At 38.6% G+C, this 20,071-nt stretch overlaps 1 protein-coding gene across 1 annotated transcript; it reads right to left on the bottom strand.

Annotated features, from left to right (window-relative positions):
• Nucleotides 1-6,473: 6,473 nt before the first annotated feature.
• LOC128608666 (sterol 26-hydroxylase, mitochondrial) lies at nucleotides 6,474-19,745 on the bottom strand. Its single transcript, XM_053626576.1, has 9 exons — nucleotides 19,207-19,745; nucleotides 17,581-17,771; nucleotides 17,287-17,486; nucleotides 13,713-13,910; nucleotides 13,296-13,459; nucleotides 13,007-13,173; nucleotides 12,846-12,927; nucleotides 10,277-10,480; nucleotides 6,474-9,565 (listed from the first exon to the last, which is right to left on the bottom strand). Exons 1-9 carry the CDS (start codon nucleotides 19,444-19,446, stop codon nucleotides 9,416-9,418), a joined length of 1,596 nt encoding a protein of 531 aa, XP_053482551.1. The 5' UTR covers nucleotides 19,447-19,745; the 3' UTR covers nucleotides 6,474-9,415.
• Between the last annotated feature and the right edge of the window lie 326 nt (nucleotides 19,746-20,071).

Genomic DNA, 20,071 nt, shown 5'->3' on the forward strand with positions numbered 1-20,071 from the left:
GTCATTTATTTTCTGCTTTTTATTAGCTAGATTTAGTGTCAGTGTTTTCATAGTGTTAGGTATAGTGTTTTTCATTATTATCTTTAGGTATATGTATTATTTGTTGGTTTGAAGTTCTATTCAATGTAACTATTTGTAATATCCTTTCATTTTGTCAGATTAGTTGAGGTCAAAACTAGTGTCAAACATAAGGCATAGAGGCATGAGACTTAAATTGAAGTCATAAATCAGAGTTTATTCTGAGACAGAAGTGAAGTTTGCACCAAGCATTGTAACAGAAAGTTCTAGAGAAGCAGTTACAGAAAAGAGAAGGGAAAGAAGAGGGAGAGAGCCTTTAGAGAGGAAGTGAGTTGTCATTTACTGTACATGTCATTCTTTCTGACTAAGCAGAGCAAAATCATTAAATCTTCATCTGTCCATTACACTTGAGCAATAGACCTATGTTTCTGTAAGACTTTTACAAGATGTTTTCCAAAAGAAGTCCTGTGGTGTGTCAGCCTCATGGTGGAACAAGAAGTATGAGTTCATAGACGTTCGAAGCAAACACAAGTTAAGTATATGATACAAAAATAAAGGTTTGTCACAAACTGACCTGAAATACAGATCCATCAGTACCTACAGCAGCATGGTTAAGGGATGTGACCACTCTGTGACTCTGCTCTCTTTCCCCACTTGTGCATCACAGATTCTCATCCTTGCAATACTTTTCTATAGTTTGAGGTTCCTACATTCTTTGAAAAAAAAAAAAAAAAAAGGTTTTCTCTATGGCTGTTTGGATAGTAAACAGTTATTGCTCTCCAAATAGGGCTCTCCAAATTCAGAACCTTTTCTGAATGGGAAACCCTGTGTTTTTAGGTTCTGAATGGTTCTGAATTTGTAATAGTGTGTGTATTCCTCTTGTACCTTGCAGGGTTGCTGCACACGTTGTAAAATCAAATGTAAGACTTTTTAAGACCTTTTTAAGACCCAAACAAATAAAAATTTTCAAAATTTCTGCAGAGCTGAACAAACAGCCATTAACACAGGTTTAACATATGTACCCATTTTTATTCAATACAGTTAATAACATCAAAACAGATTCATATCAGCATTATATTTCTCGTAGCTCAGAAGCCTTTCTCTCAATTTCCTTAACCAAGTCATGTAGCTCCTCTCTCTTCTCCTTGCAGCGTCTTCTCGGTGTGTTAGACTTTGTAATCAGTTCAGCCATCTTTGTCCCTGTTGTACTCTCAGCTTTTTCTACATCTTTTTCTAGAGTCTCACATAAACTGTGGATGGTTTTTCTTTTCTTCCATAGAACTTCAAGTTCATCTTCAGCCATTTTTCTTTTGGTGATCTTCTCATCCTTTGTCTTTTTCCTTTTTTCCTCATCCAGGTGCATTCTGTACCTGGTCTGTACAGTTGCACAGTAGTTTAGTAACTCTTTTGTAAGAGGTACATGGGTCACTCCACCATGCACTCTCATGTGGTCACAGATAAGTCTTTGGGAACAACTGTGTCTTCATCCATGTTACATGTTTCCACCTGTTTGTTGACTGAAAACCCATGTTCAACAGCTGCTTGGCCATGGGAGAGAATCAGCAGCTTTTTCACAAAAACCCAGAGCTAAAGTGATGAGGTGCTCATGTGCTGATGCAAAAACATGTCAACTCTGGAGTTTGGTTTTGTGGGACTGAAGTCCTTGAAGAATGAGTAGGACTTTCCAAAAATACAATGTACAGACTTATACAAAAACAATCTCTCTCAATCATGACCGACTAGAAGTGTGTGTGGTGTCTGTATCTCTAGAAACTCTGCCCTCTGCCTGTATTTTCTTATTTTGCTGAGTTCTAGATGTTTTCTGAATGTTTTTATATAGTGTGTCTGTTACCCCCAGCCAATAAGATCACATAGGGTGTGAAAATGTAGAGACCAGGTGCACAAAAGAGGAAGGGCCAGTTTTGAATGTTATCTTAAACACCGGAAATTACAAATCCTGCTCATTTTGCCTTAAACTTCAATGAGGTATAATGAATTACCTGCATTGTACATGGACTATTAAAATAGGCCAATACAATAGAGCTTATAAGAAATAAAATGTACTTTGAATTGTCAACTAATTTTTTATTCCTAAGTATTATTTACCAGCTGTTAGACTTGACATCTGCTTATCCTGTACAAACTTCTAGATGAGGCACTTATCATTATTAGTTGCATTTTCAGTTGAATTTGGGGAAACCACTTGAAGTATTTGTTATGTTGAACTATTTACATTTACATTCATGGCATTTGGCAGATGCCCTTATCCAGAGCAATTTACATTTATTTCATTTATACAACTGAGCAATTGAGGGTTAAGGGCCTTGCTCAAGGGCTCAACAGTGGTGGGGCTTGAACTCCTAACCTTTTGAGCAGTAACCCAGAGCCTTTAACCACTGCCCCAAGTATTTCAATTCAATTCAATTCAATTTTATTTGTATAGCGCTTTTTACAATAGACATTGTCTCAAAGCAGCTTTACAGAAATATCAACATGGTATACAGATATTAAAGGTGCGAATTTATCCCAACTGAGCAAGCCACTGAGTGGCGACGGTGGCAAGGAAAAACTCCCTAAGATGTTTTAAGAGGAAGAAACCTTGAGAGGAACCCGACTCAGAAGGGAACCCATCCTCATCTGGGTAACAACAGATATTGTGAAAAAGTTCATTATGGATTTATATGAAGTCTGTATGGTGTTAAGAGCAGCCGTAGTCCCAGCAGTCTGGAATTAAAGAAGATTTGAGCTCCATCCAGAGGCAGAGGTATTTCAATTTCTTTTGTTTGATTTGTTCATTGCAAACAGCTGAAAGTCTGTACATTTTGACAATAAACCTGATTTGCAATGGGGGTTGAAAAATTTTGATTGCAACTGTATGTGGAAATGGAAGAGTCCTTATGTGGTCACAAATGGAGCCTGGATGTCATCTAGTGGATAAGTCTGGTGCTGCGCCCAAACAAAATCTTACAGAAAGCTCATTTTTTGAGAGCTCAACCTAAAAAATTTTTTTTGAACATAACTTGTTCATATTTTGAATCTCTGCTTGCCTGTCTGACATCTCGTTCTGGATGAGGGAACACAACCTTAAGCTCAACTTGGCAAAATCCGAGCTTCTCGTCATCCCAGCCTGTCCCTCAATCAACCACAATCTCACTGTACAGCTCAGCTCAACCACACTCAAGCCAACCAGGACAGCCAGGAACCTTGGGGTGATTCTTGATGACAGCTTGACCTTTACAGATCACATCTCAACAACTGCACGGTCCTGTAGGTTCATCCTGTACAACATCAAGAAAATCCCACCCTTCCTCATCGAACAGGCTACACAGATACTAGTCCAGGCTCTTATCTCAAAACTGGACTACTGCAACTCACTACTCTCAGGCCTCCCAGCCAGCTCCATCAAACCCCTTCAAATGATTCAGAATGCAGCAGCACGCCTCATCTTCAACCAGCTCAAAAGGACCCATGTTACACCCCTCTTCATCTCCCTCCACTGGCTTCCCGTAGCCGCCCGTATCAAACGCAAGACCTTGATGCTCACGTACAAGACCTTGTCTGGAACAGCACCCTCCTACCTCAACTCTCTCCTGAAGGCTTACGTTCCCTCACGCAATCTGCGATCGATTAGCGTCTGACACTTAGTAATACCTACTCAGCGTGGCTCAAGGTCCCTTTCCAGAACCTTCACACTAACTGTTCCTCAGAGGTGGAATGAACTTCCAACCTCAATCCGGACCGCAGAATCTGTTAATATCTTCAAAAAACAGCTAAAGACCCACCTTTTCTGTGAACACCTAACCAACTCATAAAATGCCAACCCCACATTATTGTACAAAAAATTATTAATTCATTAAAAAAAAAACCTTACTCTGACTCTTACACCTCTACTCTGTATACTTTGCTTTTCTAGAACTCAGTTAAAAGATCTTGTATGGTAGCACTACTTGTATCGTTCTCTGCTTGATATATCGTTTTGCTTGTATTTCCTCATTTGTAAGTCACTTTGGATAAAAGTATCTGCTAAATGAATAAATGTAAATGTATATTAAATGCATGCCACCTTATTGGGATAATAAAGAACTCCCTACACCTACCCCTAACCGATAAACACTTGATTATTAAACAGTTGTTAGGCACTTTATTTCCACTTTTAAAATATTTCTTCATTTTTATTGAAAATAAATGTCTTTCCGATCTTATATGTGGTGAAAAAGGGAGAAGAGCGAGTTCAACTCGGGTGGAACACATTAAAGGCTATTTTCAGGCGCCACCTTCCCTACAGACTACACCACTGTAGACGGTAAATGGAGCACTTTTTTTCTAATCTTGTGTGGCCCAAACACACATTGCCTGCTGTCTTAGGCAATGTAAATAAATAAATAAATAAATAAATTAATTAATAAAAAAATTCTTCCTTTCGCTTGGGCTCCAAGTGCGTATGGGCCCCAGGGCCCGTGCCCATGATGCCCATTGGATAATCTGGCCCAGTGTAGTAGATGCAAAATCAAAAAAGTCAAACTGTCATCTAAAATTTAAGACCTCTCATAAGTAAAAAAAATAATTAAGACTTTTTATGGCCTTAAATTTAAAAAATCAAATTGAATACTTTTTAAGGCCCTTGTGAAGTGTCATGACCTCCCACTCCCCACTCCGCCAATATCACCCCACACCCACACACACCCACAGGCATGGTCAGGGGCAATGAATATCACCTGGATACCTTCTTGTGCATTAGTTCCCACATGCCAAGACCTTCAGCAAAGTCACAAAGTGAGATATGCCATAGGAACCACCATCAAATTGGCTTTGCTTCAGTAGCATTGAGAGCCTTATTGAGCTTTTTGCTAGTTATATCTATGAACTTGATCTGTGTTGTTGCTGAAAGGTGGTATACATCCCTGACTCTCCCTGCCAGGTTCTCCCTAAAGTATTCGTCCCCTTTAATAATACACAACTAACTTATGTTGATTGATCCTCCCTCACCATACTATGGCCATTACTACTGAGCTGGATTCTCACAATGCTCACAATGTTAAGGCTGATTTCCCTCCATTTATCCCTCATCGGGTTCTCCTGCTGTTTTGTTTGTTCAGAGTATTTTCCAATGCCCTGCTGTCTAATCTATTTCACAGAACTGTGGATGGCATTTTGCTGGTGGCACAAAAACATATCACAACTTTCTAAATGGAGCAAAGTGCCTTCATCCACCATGTTCTCCCAACAGTCCATTGTGTGGTATCTCACTCATTGTGCTGGAGTCCCCTAAAGACTCTCCTTATCAGCCCGTGCAAGATGCCTGATCTAATATGTGCAGTCTCTAATGACTACTTTTTTCCTGATTATCACCTCAGTGAGAAGAGTAGGGGAACGTTATGCCTTAGAGATAAGTTTGCTTTTGCGTGAATTTGCTTGCTAGATTATTCCAGAGTGCCCCTGTGTTACCAGCAATAACCAACACTAATCTGATAGAAACTTGGGGGCAGAAGGTTCCAGGGAAAGATGGACACAATCATGGTATTTATTGCAAATATTACATCACATGCTCAATTTGTGACAGAACTACAGTTATACATGTACACTCTAAAAAACACTGGGTTAAAAACAGCCCAAATTGGGTTATTTTTAACCCAACAGCTGGGTAAATATAGAACAGAACACATTTTGGGTTAATCTAAACCAAAGTTGTGCTGTTAATTTTAGCCCAGTAAATTAGTTGTTTTTCAGCCCAAAGGATGGTTTAATTTTTTTTTTTTTACAAAAACGCTGGGTTTATTTTATTTCATAAATGGGTTAATATTTTCAGGGTTATTTCTACCCTTTGAAAAAGTCAAATATACCACATTAATTATAAACAAATATGTCAACATGGTATCTCCTTTATTTATACACAAGAAGGTGTTCAGAAATGTATTGCTAGAGCTGCTAAAGTGGTGTTTATATATAGACTTTGAAGTAAACAACTCAAATAAGTCATATATTTAAGATGAAAACAACCCCCCAAAAAACTGAGTAACCAATTTACAATCCAGTGGGCATTACACATAAGTAAGCCAACGCGAACGAACAGTGCGGTGCATCATGTACACTGGACAGTTATCGCACATTTTTGTTTTTCTAGTGTACAGTAATGGTTTTATGGGTAAATATATTGATACAAACCTTCACTCAACCATGTGTTAAATTTTGAACACACCTGTATGTCTAGTTAAGGACAACACATTGTGTGTCCAGTGTGTTAGTACGTTTGTACAGTGTGTTAGTACATTACCAACAGTGTGTTAGTACATTTAACACATGATGTATGTTAAACATTTCCACACAAATATGAGTTAAAAATAACACAAATAACACAGATGTGTTTATACTTTTTTTCCCTATATATATCTCAAAATGCAACTTGTTTGTATGCTAAAATTCTACTAAAATGCTCACAAAATAAACAAACAATTGCATAAAATTCAGGTGACATTTATTAAAATCATTTAAACATTTGACAGATGTAAGTCAATTTGAGTTAATGTGTCTTGAAAAGCTGTAAAAGAGCAAAAAAAGAGTGTTGGTTAGTTGTTAGCTACAAAATATGGACAAATGCCTTTGGGTTTGAACTGAGAATTTGTGTTACAGAATCCCAAATTGATGTTGATGAGCATGTATGATGTACCCAAGTATTTAATATGCACGTATTTTAATACCTACACACAGTATTGTGTTTTGTTTTTGTTTTTTTACCATTCCTTTATTGATATACACTGATGTTGCCAATCCACTGAGGATACACTGATGATTATTGGTAGGGATGCCAATGAACTCAGGCAGGTACTTTTCAAAACCACATTTTGTTGTGAAAGACAATTTATTCACATCAGTTTAAGATCCTATCTACATTACTTGTTTACATCAATCCAAGACACAAACATTCTTTTAACACTGTGAATAAATCACCTTAGCTAACTAGATGAACTGAACACAATTATCCTAGAATAGAACACACAATAATTCCTCTGAAAGGACTATAGCAGGTATCTGTCAAACCACATATAAAGTACATCCGGAAAGCATTCACAGCGCTTCACTTTTCCCACATTTTGTTATGTTACAGTCTTATTCCAAAATGGATTAAATTCATTATTTTCCTCAAAATTCTACAAACAATACCCCATAATGACAACGTGAAAGAAGCTTGTTTGAAATCTTTGCAAATTTATTAAAAATAAAAAACAAAAAAAGGCACATGTACATAAGTATTCAAAGCCTTTGCCATGACACTCAGAATTGAGCTCAGGTGCATCCTGTTTCCACTGATCATCCTTGAGATGTTTCTACAACTTGACTGGAGTCCACCTGTGGTAAAATCAGTTGATTGGACATGAATTGGAAAGGCACACACCTGTCCCACAATTAACAATGCATGTCAGAGCACAAACCAAGCCATGGAGTCCAAGGAATTGTCTGGAGACCTCCGAGACAGGATTGTATCGAGGCACAGATCTGGGGAAGGGTACAGAAACATTTCTGCAGCATTGAAGGTCCCAATGAGCACAGTGGCCTCCATCATCCGTAAATGGAAGAAGTTTGGAACCACCAGGACTCTTCCTAGAGCTGGCCGCCCGGCCAAACTGAGCGATCGGGGGAGAAGAGCCTTAGTCAGGGAGGTGACCAAAAACCCGAAGGTCACTCTGACAGAGCTCCAGCGTGTCTCTGAAGGAGAACCTTCCAGAAGAACAACCATCTATGCAGAACTCCATCAATCAGGCCTATATGGTAGAGTGGCCAGATGGAAGCCACTCCTCAGTGAAAGGCACATGACAACCCGCCTGGAGTTTGCCAAAAGGCACCTGAAGGACTCTCAGACCAAAGACTGAACAAAGATTGAACTCTTTGGCCTGACTGGCAAGCATCATGTCCGGAGGAAACCAGGCACCACTCATCACCTGGCCAATACCATCCCTACAGTGAAGCATGGTGGTGGCAGCATCATGCTGTGGGGATGTTTTTCAGCGGCAGGAACTGGGAGACTAGTCGGGATCGAGGAAAAGATGAATGCAGCAATGTACAGAGACATCCTTTATTGAAAACCTGCTCCAGAGTGCTCTGGACCTCAGACTGGGGCGAAGGTTCATCTTCCAGCAGGACAACGACCCTAAGCACACAGCCAAGATAACGAAAGAGTGGCTACAGGACAACTCTGTGAATGTCCTTGAGTGGCCCAGCCAGAGCCCAGACTTGAACCCGATTGAACATCTCTGGAGAGATTTGAAAATTGCTGTGCACCGACGCTCCCCATCCAACCTGATGGAGCTTGAGAGGTCCTGCGAAGAAGAATGGGAGAAACTGCCCAAAAATAGGTGTGCCAAGCTTGTAGCATCATTCTCTTAAAGACTTGAGGCTGTAATTGGTGCCAAAGGTGCTACAACAAGGTATTGAGCAAAGGCTGTGAATACTTATGTACATGTGCTTTTTTTTTGTTTTTTATTTTTAATAAATTTGCAAAGATTTCAAACAAACTTCTTTCACGTTGTCATTATGGGGTATTGTTTGTAGAATTTTGAGGAAAATAATGAATTTAATCCATTTTGGAATGGCTGTAACATAAAATGTGGAAAAAAGTGAAGCGCTGTGAATACTTTCTGGATGCACTGTACAATCACAAAATCATACAAAAATATTGGAATCTGGCACATTTCTATTAAAGGCACTGCAAAAGGCTGCATGCTTGTTGGCACCAACCTTACACAGATGGACCACTGGTACTTATTTGGCTAAGTAAGTGTTTTTAAAAGCATTTTTTTTAATACAACCACCAGAGCCCAAATGTTCCTCAGTGTTGATCATACTGATTAAATGGCACTGATTAAATATTTCTTACAATTTACAGAAATATATTACAGAAATTTTTTTGTTGTACAAAACATCATTGAGCATTTAGTTACAACGAGCAGTTCATAGATATAAAAAGAAAATGAGTGTGCATGCTTGCTTTTAGCATTTCCTCCTGTACGGATTGTATCTCCATGTTAGATCTTATGGTGGCACCATTGTATCCACTAAGATGGAATCCAGAGCAAAGTTATTTTTCAACCCATAATTATGGCAAAGAAATGTTGAACTAGCACTTCCAACTGTTAAACAAATCAGATTAAAATCCAGTTAAAATCTTATGCTATTTAAATAATAAAATTACACCCAGTTTGCAGTGCATTCATTTCATTATACTAATCTAATACCTTATACACCAATATTTCAGTGTACAGACCTACACCTTTTGGTCTATGACTAATAAAATAATTGTTTGTAAAAGCCAGGCATTAGAAGACACATTAAGTAAAATACAACCGTGTAAAATACTGCTCCAAAATAGTTTGTTGATAGTTTCAGGAGGGTTCCCTGTATATTATCAGGCAGCAGCTTTGGCTGGGTTCTTCTGCCTGACTTGCCGGTCAATAAACTGAAGGTCAATCGATGTGGCTGGGACCAGCAGAGTTCTTGTGATCGGCTTCACAGTCTTTCCTGAGGGATCTGGTCGCACTTCATAGTGTTTAATTAACTGAAAAAGGAAAGTAAATTTCAATTTATCTACATGTTAGTCACAACCCAAGCTTGCAGTATTGAAGTTCTTCATGAGCTAAACTAGAGTTAATCTAGACACACTGTAGAACTGATGAGTGTGTATTGTTCGTCCAAAAAAAACAAAACCAACCCAAATAAAACAAACAAACAAGAGAGGTGTACTTAGGAAAAAAAGGTGAAAGTTTATTGGATGGTTAATGTTCCCTATTTACCGGAACATTAAAGTGAAATCACAGTTATTTGACAGCATTGTGACCATGTGACCCAGCAGTGCAATGTTATTTACATAGAAGGCCACATTTATCTTCCATGAGATCTAGATTTCCTGAATTCAACTGAACTGCACAAAAAAACAGAGCTAAATTATAAAATCATACTATAAATATTGCTTTGAGAACCATTCACATTTCACTGGTTAGTGCTATATAACCGACACTATGAGAGCAGTACACAGTGAACAGTGTATTAATGATTGAATATAAACTGACATTAATTTACAGATTAATGTACAGATGTTGACAAATCTCTCATTATCTGCCACAAAATCTTATCTCTACTCACTCCACCACCTTCATTACTCAGTAGCTAGGAAGGACATCAGGAGAAATGACATCAAAAGGTGGAAAATTAATGAAAAGGGACAAAGTGCAGACAGGTAATGCAGAAGGAATGGGATTTATGATTTTACCTGGGACAGGATGAGATACATTTCCAGCTCAGCTACTCTTCTTCCCAAGCATGCGCGGGTGCCGAATCCAAAAGGAACAGAGCCAAATGGGTGCAGGTTTAACTGCTTCTCATCCCTCATCCAGCGCTGTGGTGAAAAAGTGTGTGCCTCTGGGAATATGTTCTCATCATAGGACACTGCATAGTGGCACAAGTGGAATAGAGTCTTGGAAAGAGAAAATGCTTTATGAGTGAGCAGATGATTTAGTATAACTAAACTGTATATATTACAGTATGCATTATTATCTCAGTACAGTACTGGTATGCAAATAATTACAATAAGGAATAGGAAGGCATTACATTTACTAAAACTAATTTTACCCATTTTTTTCCTCCACTGCATATGGTTCATAAAGGCTTGTTTTATCTACCCCCAATTCCGAAAAAGTTGGGAGAGTATGGAAAATGCTAATAAAAACAAAGAGGAGTGATTTGTAAATGTTCTTTGACTTGTATTTAAACAAACAAAAAAATATAAAGACAGGGTATTTGATGTTTTACCTAATCAACTGCGTAGGTTTTTGAAGATAAACGTTTATTTTGAAATTTATGCATGCAACACTTTCCAAAAAAGTTGGGACGGAGCAATTTAGGACTAATAGCGATGTGAGGAGTTGAAATAAGAAGGTGATGCGAAACAGTTGAGGCAATCGTCTAATCATAGTATATAAGGAGCCTCCAAAAAAGGCTTAGTCCTTCAAGAGCAAGGATAGGTCGAGGCTCACCAATCAGCCAACAGATGCGTCGGTAAATAATCCAACACTTTGAGAACAACATTTCCCAAAGACAAAGCGGTAGGATTTTGGGCATTTCACTTCCTACAGTGCACAATATAATTAAAAGATTCAAATAATCCGGTCAAATCTCGGTGCGTAAAGGGCAAGACTGAAAACCACTTCATGCGCGTGATCTCCGAATCCCTCAAACATCACTGTCTTAATCACAGTCATGAGTCTGTAATGGATATCCTGACATGGGCTTGGGAATACTTTGGTAAACCTTTGTCAGGCAAAACACCATTCGCCGCTGCATCCACAAATGCAAGATAAGGTTTTACTATGCAAAGCAGAAGCCATACATCAACACTGTCCAGAAGCACTGCTGACTTCTCTCGACTCAGCCTCATCTGAGATGGACAGTAGCACAGTGGAATCGTGTTTTGTGGTCCAGCAAGACAACATTTCAAATAGTTTTTGGACAAAACAGCCGTCGTGTTCTCCGGGCCAAAGAGGAAAAGGACCATCCAAGCTGTTATCAGCGTCAGGTCCAAAAGCCAGCGTCTGTCATTGTATGGGGGTGTGTCAGTGCCCATGGCATGGGACACCATTAATGCAGAAAGATATGTATACATTTTTAGCAACATATGCCGCCATCCAGAGCAGGACAACGCCTAAACCACATTCTGCCTGGATTACAAGTTCATGGTTGCATAAGCAGAGTGCAGGTGCTAGCATGTCCTGACCTGTCTCCCATTGAGAATGCGTACAGTTGCCCCGTACAGTTGCACAGCTGAAGAAATGAACAGATGGGAGAAAATTCCACTTGCTAAACTTAACCAACCGGTATCTGAACTCAGCGCTCAAACGCTTAATAAGTGTAATTAAAAGAAAAGGTGATGCTACACAGTGGTAAACAGTCGACTGTCTCAACTTTTTTGGAGTGTTTTGCAGTCATCAGATTTGAAATGAGTGTATATTTTCAAAAATAAACTAAATTCACAAAGTAAAACATCAAATAATGTGTTAATAATGAAGTTAATAATTAAGTGAATTTTCAAATGACTCTTTTTTTTTTTTTTTTGCATTTTCCATACTGTCCCAACTTTTCCGGAATTGGGGTTGTAGAAATCATGTCAATTATGATAAAACATGACAGAGTGTGCTGCTGTTAATGGAAAATAATTAATGTTGGGGTGATGTGATGCCTCCTGGCATGATGCAAAATTACTGTTCCACCCTGAAGTTGATTATTTTCCCATAACAGCATGTCCCCAAGGGTTTTCCTCCTCTTATACGACAACAATTTGCCCACAGTTACAATAATTTATTTATTAATAATTATACTTACATTTAATGTTGTGGAAAAACATGACATGTCAGTACCTGCTATAAGTAACATTATAAAAGCTATTTACAATAGATCCCTCATCAGACTCTTTTTTTTTCTTTCTTGAAGTTAATAAAACAAAAGCATGCAGCTTGTCTTATTACCAAGAAACCACAGAGAGAAATGCCCTCCATTCTGAAGACTTTACCATGGCAGAAAACTTACTTGGAATGCACGGACACCCAAGATTCTTTCCATAAATGCATGCCTTTGTTAAATAACAGCATGGTTTAGATCTGTTTTATTAAGCTTAGATTATGTGGCGTGTCTGCCATACAAATCCCAGTAAATGAGCTGCTACTATAGAAATGTTAAAGTACAAGGACTAGCACTAATGTCAGATGTCATGCTGTCACAGAAAACGAATCAACACCTTCTGTCCGATCAGATATGAGAATTCAACAGCACTGTGGAATAATGCTTACATTTTTAGGGAAGAGGTGACCTCCCACCACTATTTCTTTTTCAGCAGTGATTCGAGCATTCCCTGGCACCACAGGGTATAACCTAAAGAAAAAGTCATAAAAAATGACAAGACTGTACTTGTTAAATCTTGATATAGCACAAGAGTAAAACAGTGCCTCACCGAAGTGTCTCTCTAACCACAGCCTTCAGCCAAGGCATCTTGCTGATGTCTTCACTGGAAGTCATCTTGTCACCTGGGCAAATACTGATTACTTCATTGTAGAGCCTCTGCTGGGCCTCTGGATCTCGAGCCAAATGGTACAAAGCCCAGGAAATAGTGTTGGATGTCTGGAGAGTATAAAAATATTGGCATACAAAAATGCTGGTGCTCTGATAGCTGTGTCCAAATTTAGTATAGTTCAGAAATCCTCATAGTGTCAAAAGATATTGAAAAAAAAGTCACTGCTTACAGTGTCGACCCCAGCCAGCAGCAGTTCAGTGATGCTTCCCAGCACCTCGGTGGGTGTCATCTGCTCACTGATCAGCAGGTGAGTCAGGTACTCACCATCTATTGGCAGTCTCTGCTTCACCTTTTCCTGAATCTCTGCCACCTTCTTCTGGACTAGCTCACCAGCTAAAAAGCACAAAATGTGTAAAAAAAAAAAAAAATGCTTATGATATAAATGCTTGGCAAAGTCATTGTTACAACTCATTTAGAATTCTTCTTTTTTTTTTTTACTATTTTTTCCTTATGAACACAGAGTAAAAGAACTCCGTAGTGAGAAAAACAAATTTTGAGCTGCATGATATCCAATCATAGGAAGTTTCTGATGATGTGCTGATGTGCTTATTTTACAATGGTGTGGTCATCTTGGCCTGTGACTTACCAACTTTGAAAAGGTGATCCCATACAGCTACAAAGTGCTTCCAAGAGGGCATGTACGGCCACAGAGACTTCGGGAAAAGGACAATGATGGGGGAAAGGCGGAACATTTCTCCCACAGAAAAGATGAACTTCTGTGTTTCCTCAGGGATCACTTCATTCAGACAACCGAGTCGGGTCTCAAATACCACAGAGCATATCCCTATGGAAAAATAATTATTACAGTATAACCTGAGAGAAACATTTTACAGTTTGCCATTCATATTTTTCCCATTTAAAGTCATTTAGAGATAAAGGTTTGAATGACCTACAGTGCCCTCCACTAATATTGGCACCCTTGGTAAATATGAGCAAAGAAGGCTGTGAAAATTTTTCTTTCTTGTTTAACATTTTCATATTTTATTCAAATAATTCACAAAAATACTCTGCTCTCATGGATATCAAACAATTACAAACACAATGCAGGTTTATCCAAGCTTCTTCAGTTTGCCAGACACTACTGGAACTTCAAATGGGATCGGGTTCTATGGTCAGATAGCGTTTAAACATCAGAGGTGGTTTTGGTGCACACAGAGAGGTAGCCATATGGAAAAAGTACCTCATGCCCACGGTTAAATATGGTGGTGGCTCTTTAATGTTTTGGAGCTGTTTTTCTGCCAGAGGACCTGGACATTTTGTTAGGACACATGGCATCATGGACTCTATGAAATATCAACAAATATTAAATGAAAACCTGACTGCCTCTGCCAGAAAGCTTAAAATGGGCCATGGTTGGATCTTCCAGCAGGACAATGATCCAAAACATACATCAAAATCAACACAAAAATGGTTTACTGACCACAAAATCAAGGTCCTGCCATGGCCATCCCAGTCCCCTGACTTGAAACCCATAGAAAACCTGTGGGGTGAACTGAAGAGGAGAGTCCACCAGCATGGACCTCGAAATGTGAAGGATCTGGAGAGATTCTGTACAGAGGAATGGTCTCAGATCCCTTGCCATGTATTCTCCAACCTCATCAGGCATTATAGGAGAAGACTCAGTGCTGATATCTTGGCAAAGGGAGGTAGAACAAAGTATTGACTAAAAGGGTGCCAATAATTGTTACACACCTATTTAACATATATAAGATATATTTTTTTGATAAACCTGTTGTGTTTGCTATTGTTTGATATCCATGAGAGCGGAGTATTTTTGTGAATTTTTTAAACAAAAGATCAAAAGATTAAACAATAAAGAAAAATGTTCACAGCCTTCTTTGCTCATATTTACCAAAGGTGCCAATATTAATGGAGGGCACTGTACAAATCAATGTTTGCCCAACGCCCTCTTTTCTAGGTTTTTCCTGGACTTGTTTTTGGTCTTCATTACAGTGTTTAAGTATGTTCTCTAACAAACTCTTGGCCTTCTAGGAATAGATGTATTTATATTGAGATCAAGTGGCACTTTTGTTACATAAGGTGCACTACATTGCACTAATTATGTGATTTATAAAGGCAAATTCATTCAAGGGTTTCACAGCAACAGAAATCAGTACTTTAACATTTTGTTATTTATAATAAATTTAATGATGAATGATAATGATGAATGATCTTTATTGTCATTGTATAGCTCTGCATACAATGAAATTTGAAGCGCTACTCCTATTGATGTTGATAAATCATATTTTTGGTATGGTTATTTTATAAGTAAAATTAAATTAAAAAAAAAAAAAAAGACAAACCAATTACCAAAAGTGCAATAGTTTGAGGTATAGTGCTTCCCTGAAGTATATTGCAATGAAGCACAGTCCTGGCTTATTCTAATAACATAAGTAAAAGTAGCAAATAAGATAGAAGTAGACTAATAAACAAAAGTCACCGTCTGAAAGACTAAGTAAAATAAAGTGACAGTAGTGGAATAAAATAAGCAAGCAGTGTTGTTATTGCACAATGACATTCAACATTTAGTATATGTGTGAGTTTAAAGTCCTGATAGATAGATAGATAGATAGATAGATAGATAGCTATATTTAAACTATACTGATTTTTGCCAAGGTTTATTATTACGGGCTGTCTTGTTCATTATTCCTGACATACAACAAAATCCAAATTAAGTCCATATATATGTAAATATGTAAAGGTTTCAATTGGGTGAGTACTTATGCAAGAGACTGAATCAGACTAAACCTTTAACATTTTACATGAGTAAAATGTTCATTTTTTTAGGCTAATCATTAGCTAAAGATGAGCCTTCTTTCTTTTTAATAAGCTTGCTTTGGGCAAAGGTTTTACTTTATTTTTTTTAAAATTATTTTTACATTTTTGTTTGCAAAATTTTATGTTTTTTTCCCCTCAAGCATGGCCAAAAAAGTGTGTAGTCTTTTCAACATGACTGAAATATTTCTAATACAGTGAACACATTTCCTTGAGCGAGTGCATCTAATTAAATAAGGTTACCCCTTCACTTCTACTGTTTCTATCTCTTGTATTAGCAAGCTGACTATGGATATAGAGGCTGATATGATCATGCACGGCATATCCCATATTTATAAATGTTTATATTATATTGTTAGCTTTGTCACTGCTCAGCTCGATGTTACACAGTATTGTATTGCACATACAATCACATAAATCTGTACTTTATATCACATACAGTTCATACATTTTATGTCACTTAGGCTTGCTGTGATGTCGGTGTTACCGGTGTTACATGGTGTTCGGCCACACACTGATTATATCACTTGCCCACCGTGGCACTGCTCCCACTGTCGTTTTGCTTTTTTATAGTAATAAAAATCATTTAGTTCAGTTAGAGAACGACTGCTACAATTAAAACTGAATGCGTCTGCTCAATTCAGCATGAGCCGAATGAGTCAAGAGTCGCAGTGCAGATCAGCAGGAGTCAGATTACATCTTCACGTGATTTCATATTCTCCTGTGAACATTTCGTGAATAAATTGATTCATATCCAGCTTGATAAATGAGACCCAATGCTTCTCTTGTCTCAGAAAAGAGATCTATAGCTTTAGAAACTCCCTCCTATTGTAGCTTCACAGACATGTAGCATGTCTTTACCTGTGTAAAGTCTAACTTGTCCCAGGAAAGACACTATCTAATCAACCTATCAATGCAGATCAGTTTCACATGAACAGGGTCAAGGTCAATTTTAAGCAATGTCAAGGCCTCTCTTAATAAAGTTGAGGTTTTTTATGATGATGAATGTCTGCTGACCGATAATTGCATTTCCCTGCCGGTTTATTACAGTGTAAACATACGGTTTGTATAACTATTGCTCAGCAATGTAAACTGACTTTTAGCACTGGTGTCTAACTATTTAGTAATTCCTCATGACATATGGATGAGGGAGTTGTCATCCTGGGAAAGAAACCTCGCAATATGACAGAAATGTTTCATCATAGGTTTGAGGTGATCAGTCAGAAGAACTTTGTGTTGATTTGTAGTGATTCTTCCCACTAAGGGGACAAGTGGACCCAAATCATGGCAGCAAATTGCCCCCACTGGTGTTTTGCCAGTAATCGGTCACCCATCTGTTTGTATATTACATATTCTGTCAGTAATGTTGTAAATACTGGCTTTACCTTCAAATGCAAACTTGTAGAGTTCTCCAGCAAAGTCATGCACCATTATGCCATTGCCTTTTGTTGCCCTTAGCCAAGCCACCTTCTCTATGAAGTCTCTTACCACCTCGTTGATGGTGTTAGTGTAACCTGACACATGTTTGGGCTTCAACATGCGAGGGTTCAAGATGCTTCTGATGCGTTGCCATTCTGCCCCCATCCTACACACCAGCAAAGAACATAAATAAATTGTCTTTAATGACAGACAATTCTTCATAGCTTTGAATATGTATGTGTGATATATGAAACTCTCACCCTGTGAGAGGGCCATAGGCCTGGTTGCGGAGCTCCCGGTATCCTCTCCAGTGGGGCATGTCAGTTCGAATGGGGTGACGGCCCTCCTGTCTCAGTACCTGCTCTATGAGGTCTGCTCTGGCCACATTCACCATCACTAATGGCCCATACTTGGACTTCCACAGAGGACCATAGATTTTGCTGTGCTCAATCTTCATAGGATGGAAAATAATAACTACAGGTAGGGCATGTATAGTGGTGAAAACAACAGAAAACTAGAAATATGTCCCTGGAAATATCAGACTCCATAGTCGTGATTTCAATTTAAGAATAACACATGCCTGGTATTAAATTGAAAGTAGGGGTGTGGAGCGCTCTAATCCTCGGTTTATGTTAACAGTAAACTGAGCAATGCTCCATGTAATACAATTTGACAGCACAAGAATATTATACTAATACTAAGTCAAATTTATACACGCTCACCATGTGATTCAGTAGGAACACCTGTACACCTACTCATTCACGCAATTATCTAATCAGTCAATTGTGTGTGTGTGTGTGTGTATCCCAGGAGATCAGCAGTATATGAAATACTCAAACCAGCCCATCTGGTACCAACATTCATGCCATGGTTAAAGTCACCGATATCACACTTTTTCTGTTTCCTGTGAACATGAACTGAAGCTCCTGTCCTGCATGAATTTTTTTTTTTTTTTGCATTGCGCTGCTGCCACATGATTGGCTGATTGGATACATGTATGCATAAATATACACGTGTCAGACATCCCAACTCTCCCGGAAGTTCCGGGAAACGCTTGCATTTTAATAGTGGCTCCCGGACGCCCGTAAATTATATACATTTTTAAATAAATAAATAAATAAATAAAATTATAATATATAATTTTTACGGGCTCTGGAGAAACCGAGAGAGCGAGTAACAGACAAGGTGAGAGAGTCTGACACAGCGCGCGTCCTGATTGGTCGCTCTTTGCGCTAACTAACCTATCAGATTTCTCGGTAGGCGGGCTTTACAGTCGACACCTCTCTCTCTACCTATCAGTTCGATTCAGTTTAGTGCACCATGGCAGTGTCCACCCCCTGCCCCCCCAACAAACAAATAAAACAAACAACAAAAAAACAACTAAACGCACTTCACCCCAGACTACACTAAAGTCTACCCATATATAATAGGAGTAAAAAAACAAAACCCGACAGTGTATCTCGCTGTACTGTTTGCAGCAGTGATTTCTCAATTGCCCATAGTAGGTTAAATGACTGTAACAGACATGTTGAGATGAGTTTAATAGGTGTCATTCATCCATTATCATAGCTAATGGTATTTTAACTAGCTGCTACAAGGAGCTAGGACGGTGATGAAGCCAAACTCAAACCCTGCAGACATGTGTAAAGTAGATATTGAATATAAAAGCACTCCATGAGTTGAATAATACAGTAATATAATATGGAGGTTGGAGGGTGACGCCACCTTCCTGGAATGGGCTTTTGCATGGTGGGATGTGTTCCTAATAAAGCGGACGGTGATTGTACAGACTACACATCTAACTTATCGCTATTATTTATTTATTTATTTATTTATTTATTTATTCGCGCCCTACGACAAGAAAGCCGAAAGGTAAAGCTCTTTACCTGCATTTGGTGAGTAATCGGAAAGTAGCCTTTACCAAATAGCCAGTAGAGAGATGTCAGAAAGCTGGGGCCGCCCAAGTCTTCCATCGTCTTCAGTTTGCTGCTGTCCATGACCGTGGACGAGCTCTCCCATCTCCAGACTCCCACATTCACACATGCCGCCGTCACGCATTTCAGTCCAGTGGGAATATTCTGCTTATATGAAAGCAGTCCATTTCTCACCAACGATTTAAAAAACATTTCTGCGCCTCTCCAAAGTGAGCGAGTGATATCCCCGTGTGCTTTTCCTGACTGATGTCGGCCCTGTAATGTCCTCTTGTTTGGACCAGATGAACGCGAGTAACCTTTATATGAAAGCCCGAACACCGACAGAGAACTGTGCAAAGGTCTTCTCAGTGGGACATCTGATTCACTTCTTAAACCAGCACGCCTCAGTAGCAGCAACTTAACTCCTGAGTTAAAATTGGCTTGACGTTGGAGGTTCGAGATTCAGAAATTAAGGGACCGTCTCTAAAGTTACACACGACATTGGTATACACGTTTCTAACTTCAATTGCATTTAAAGAGAAGGACTTACAGTCCCAAAAACCTACTGTAAAGTGTTCATGTAGGTGTTAGGTATAATGCACACCTTTTATATTTCCTGATATTTAATAAAATAAACTAGCAAATCATATGTACATGTTTCCATGTATTTTACTACTGAATGGGCTCATACACAAAATATACCATAAGCTCAATAACATTTGAAGAGAATGACTTACAGTCAGACAACCACCTGTAGTGTTCATGTAGGTGTCAGCTACGATGCACACGTTTTTATATTTTTCATATTTTACCCTACAATGCATGAACCAAAAAACCT

Source organism: Ictalurus furcatus, chromosome 6 (genome assembly GCF_023375685.1).
Source record: "Ictalurus furcatus strain D&B chromosome 6, Billie_1.0, whole genome shotgun sequence".
Lineage (NCBI taxonomy): Eukaryota > Metazoa > Chordata > Actinopteri > Siluriformes > Ictaluridae > Ictalurus > Ictalurus furcatus.

Bases quoted from the DNA above. Each gene is read 5' to 3' on its own strand.
- LOC128608666 (XM_053626576.1), bottom strand. From the start codon at position 19,446: ATGTTTTTTAAATCGTTGGTGAGAAATGGACTGCTTTCATATAAGCAG. The intron at 13,174-13,295 runs GTAAGCAGTGAC...TATACTCTCCAG, and splicing joins TGCTGGCTGGGGTCGACACT to ACATCCAACACTATTTCCTG. The intron at 9,566-10,276 runs GTAAAATCATAA...TTCCTTTTTCAG, and splicing joins TGTATCTCATCCTGTCCCAG to TTAATTAAACACTATGAAGT.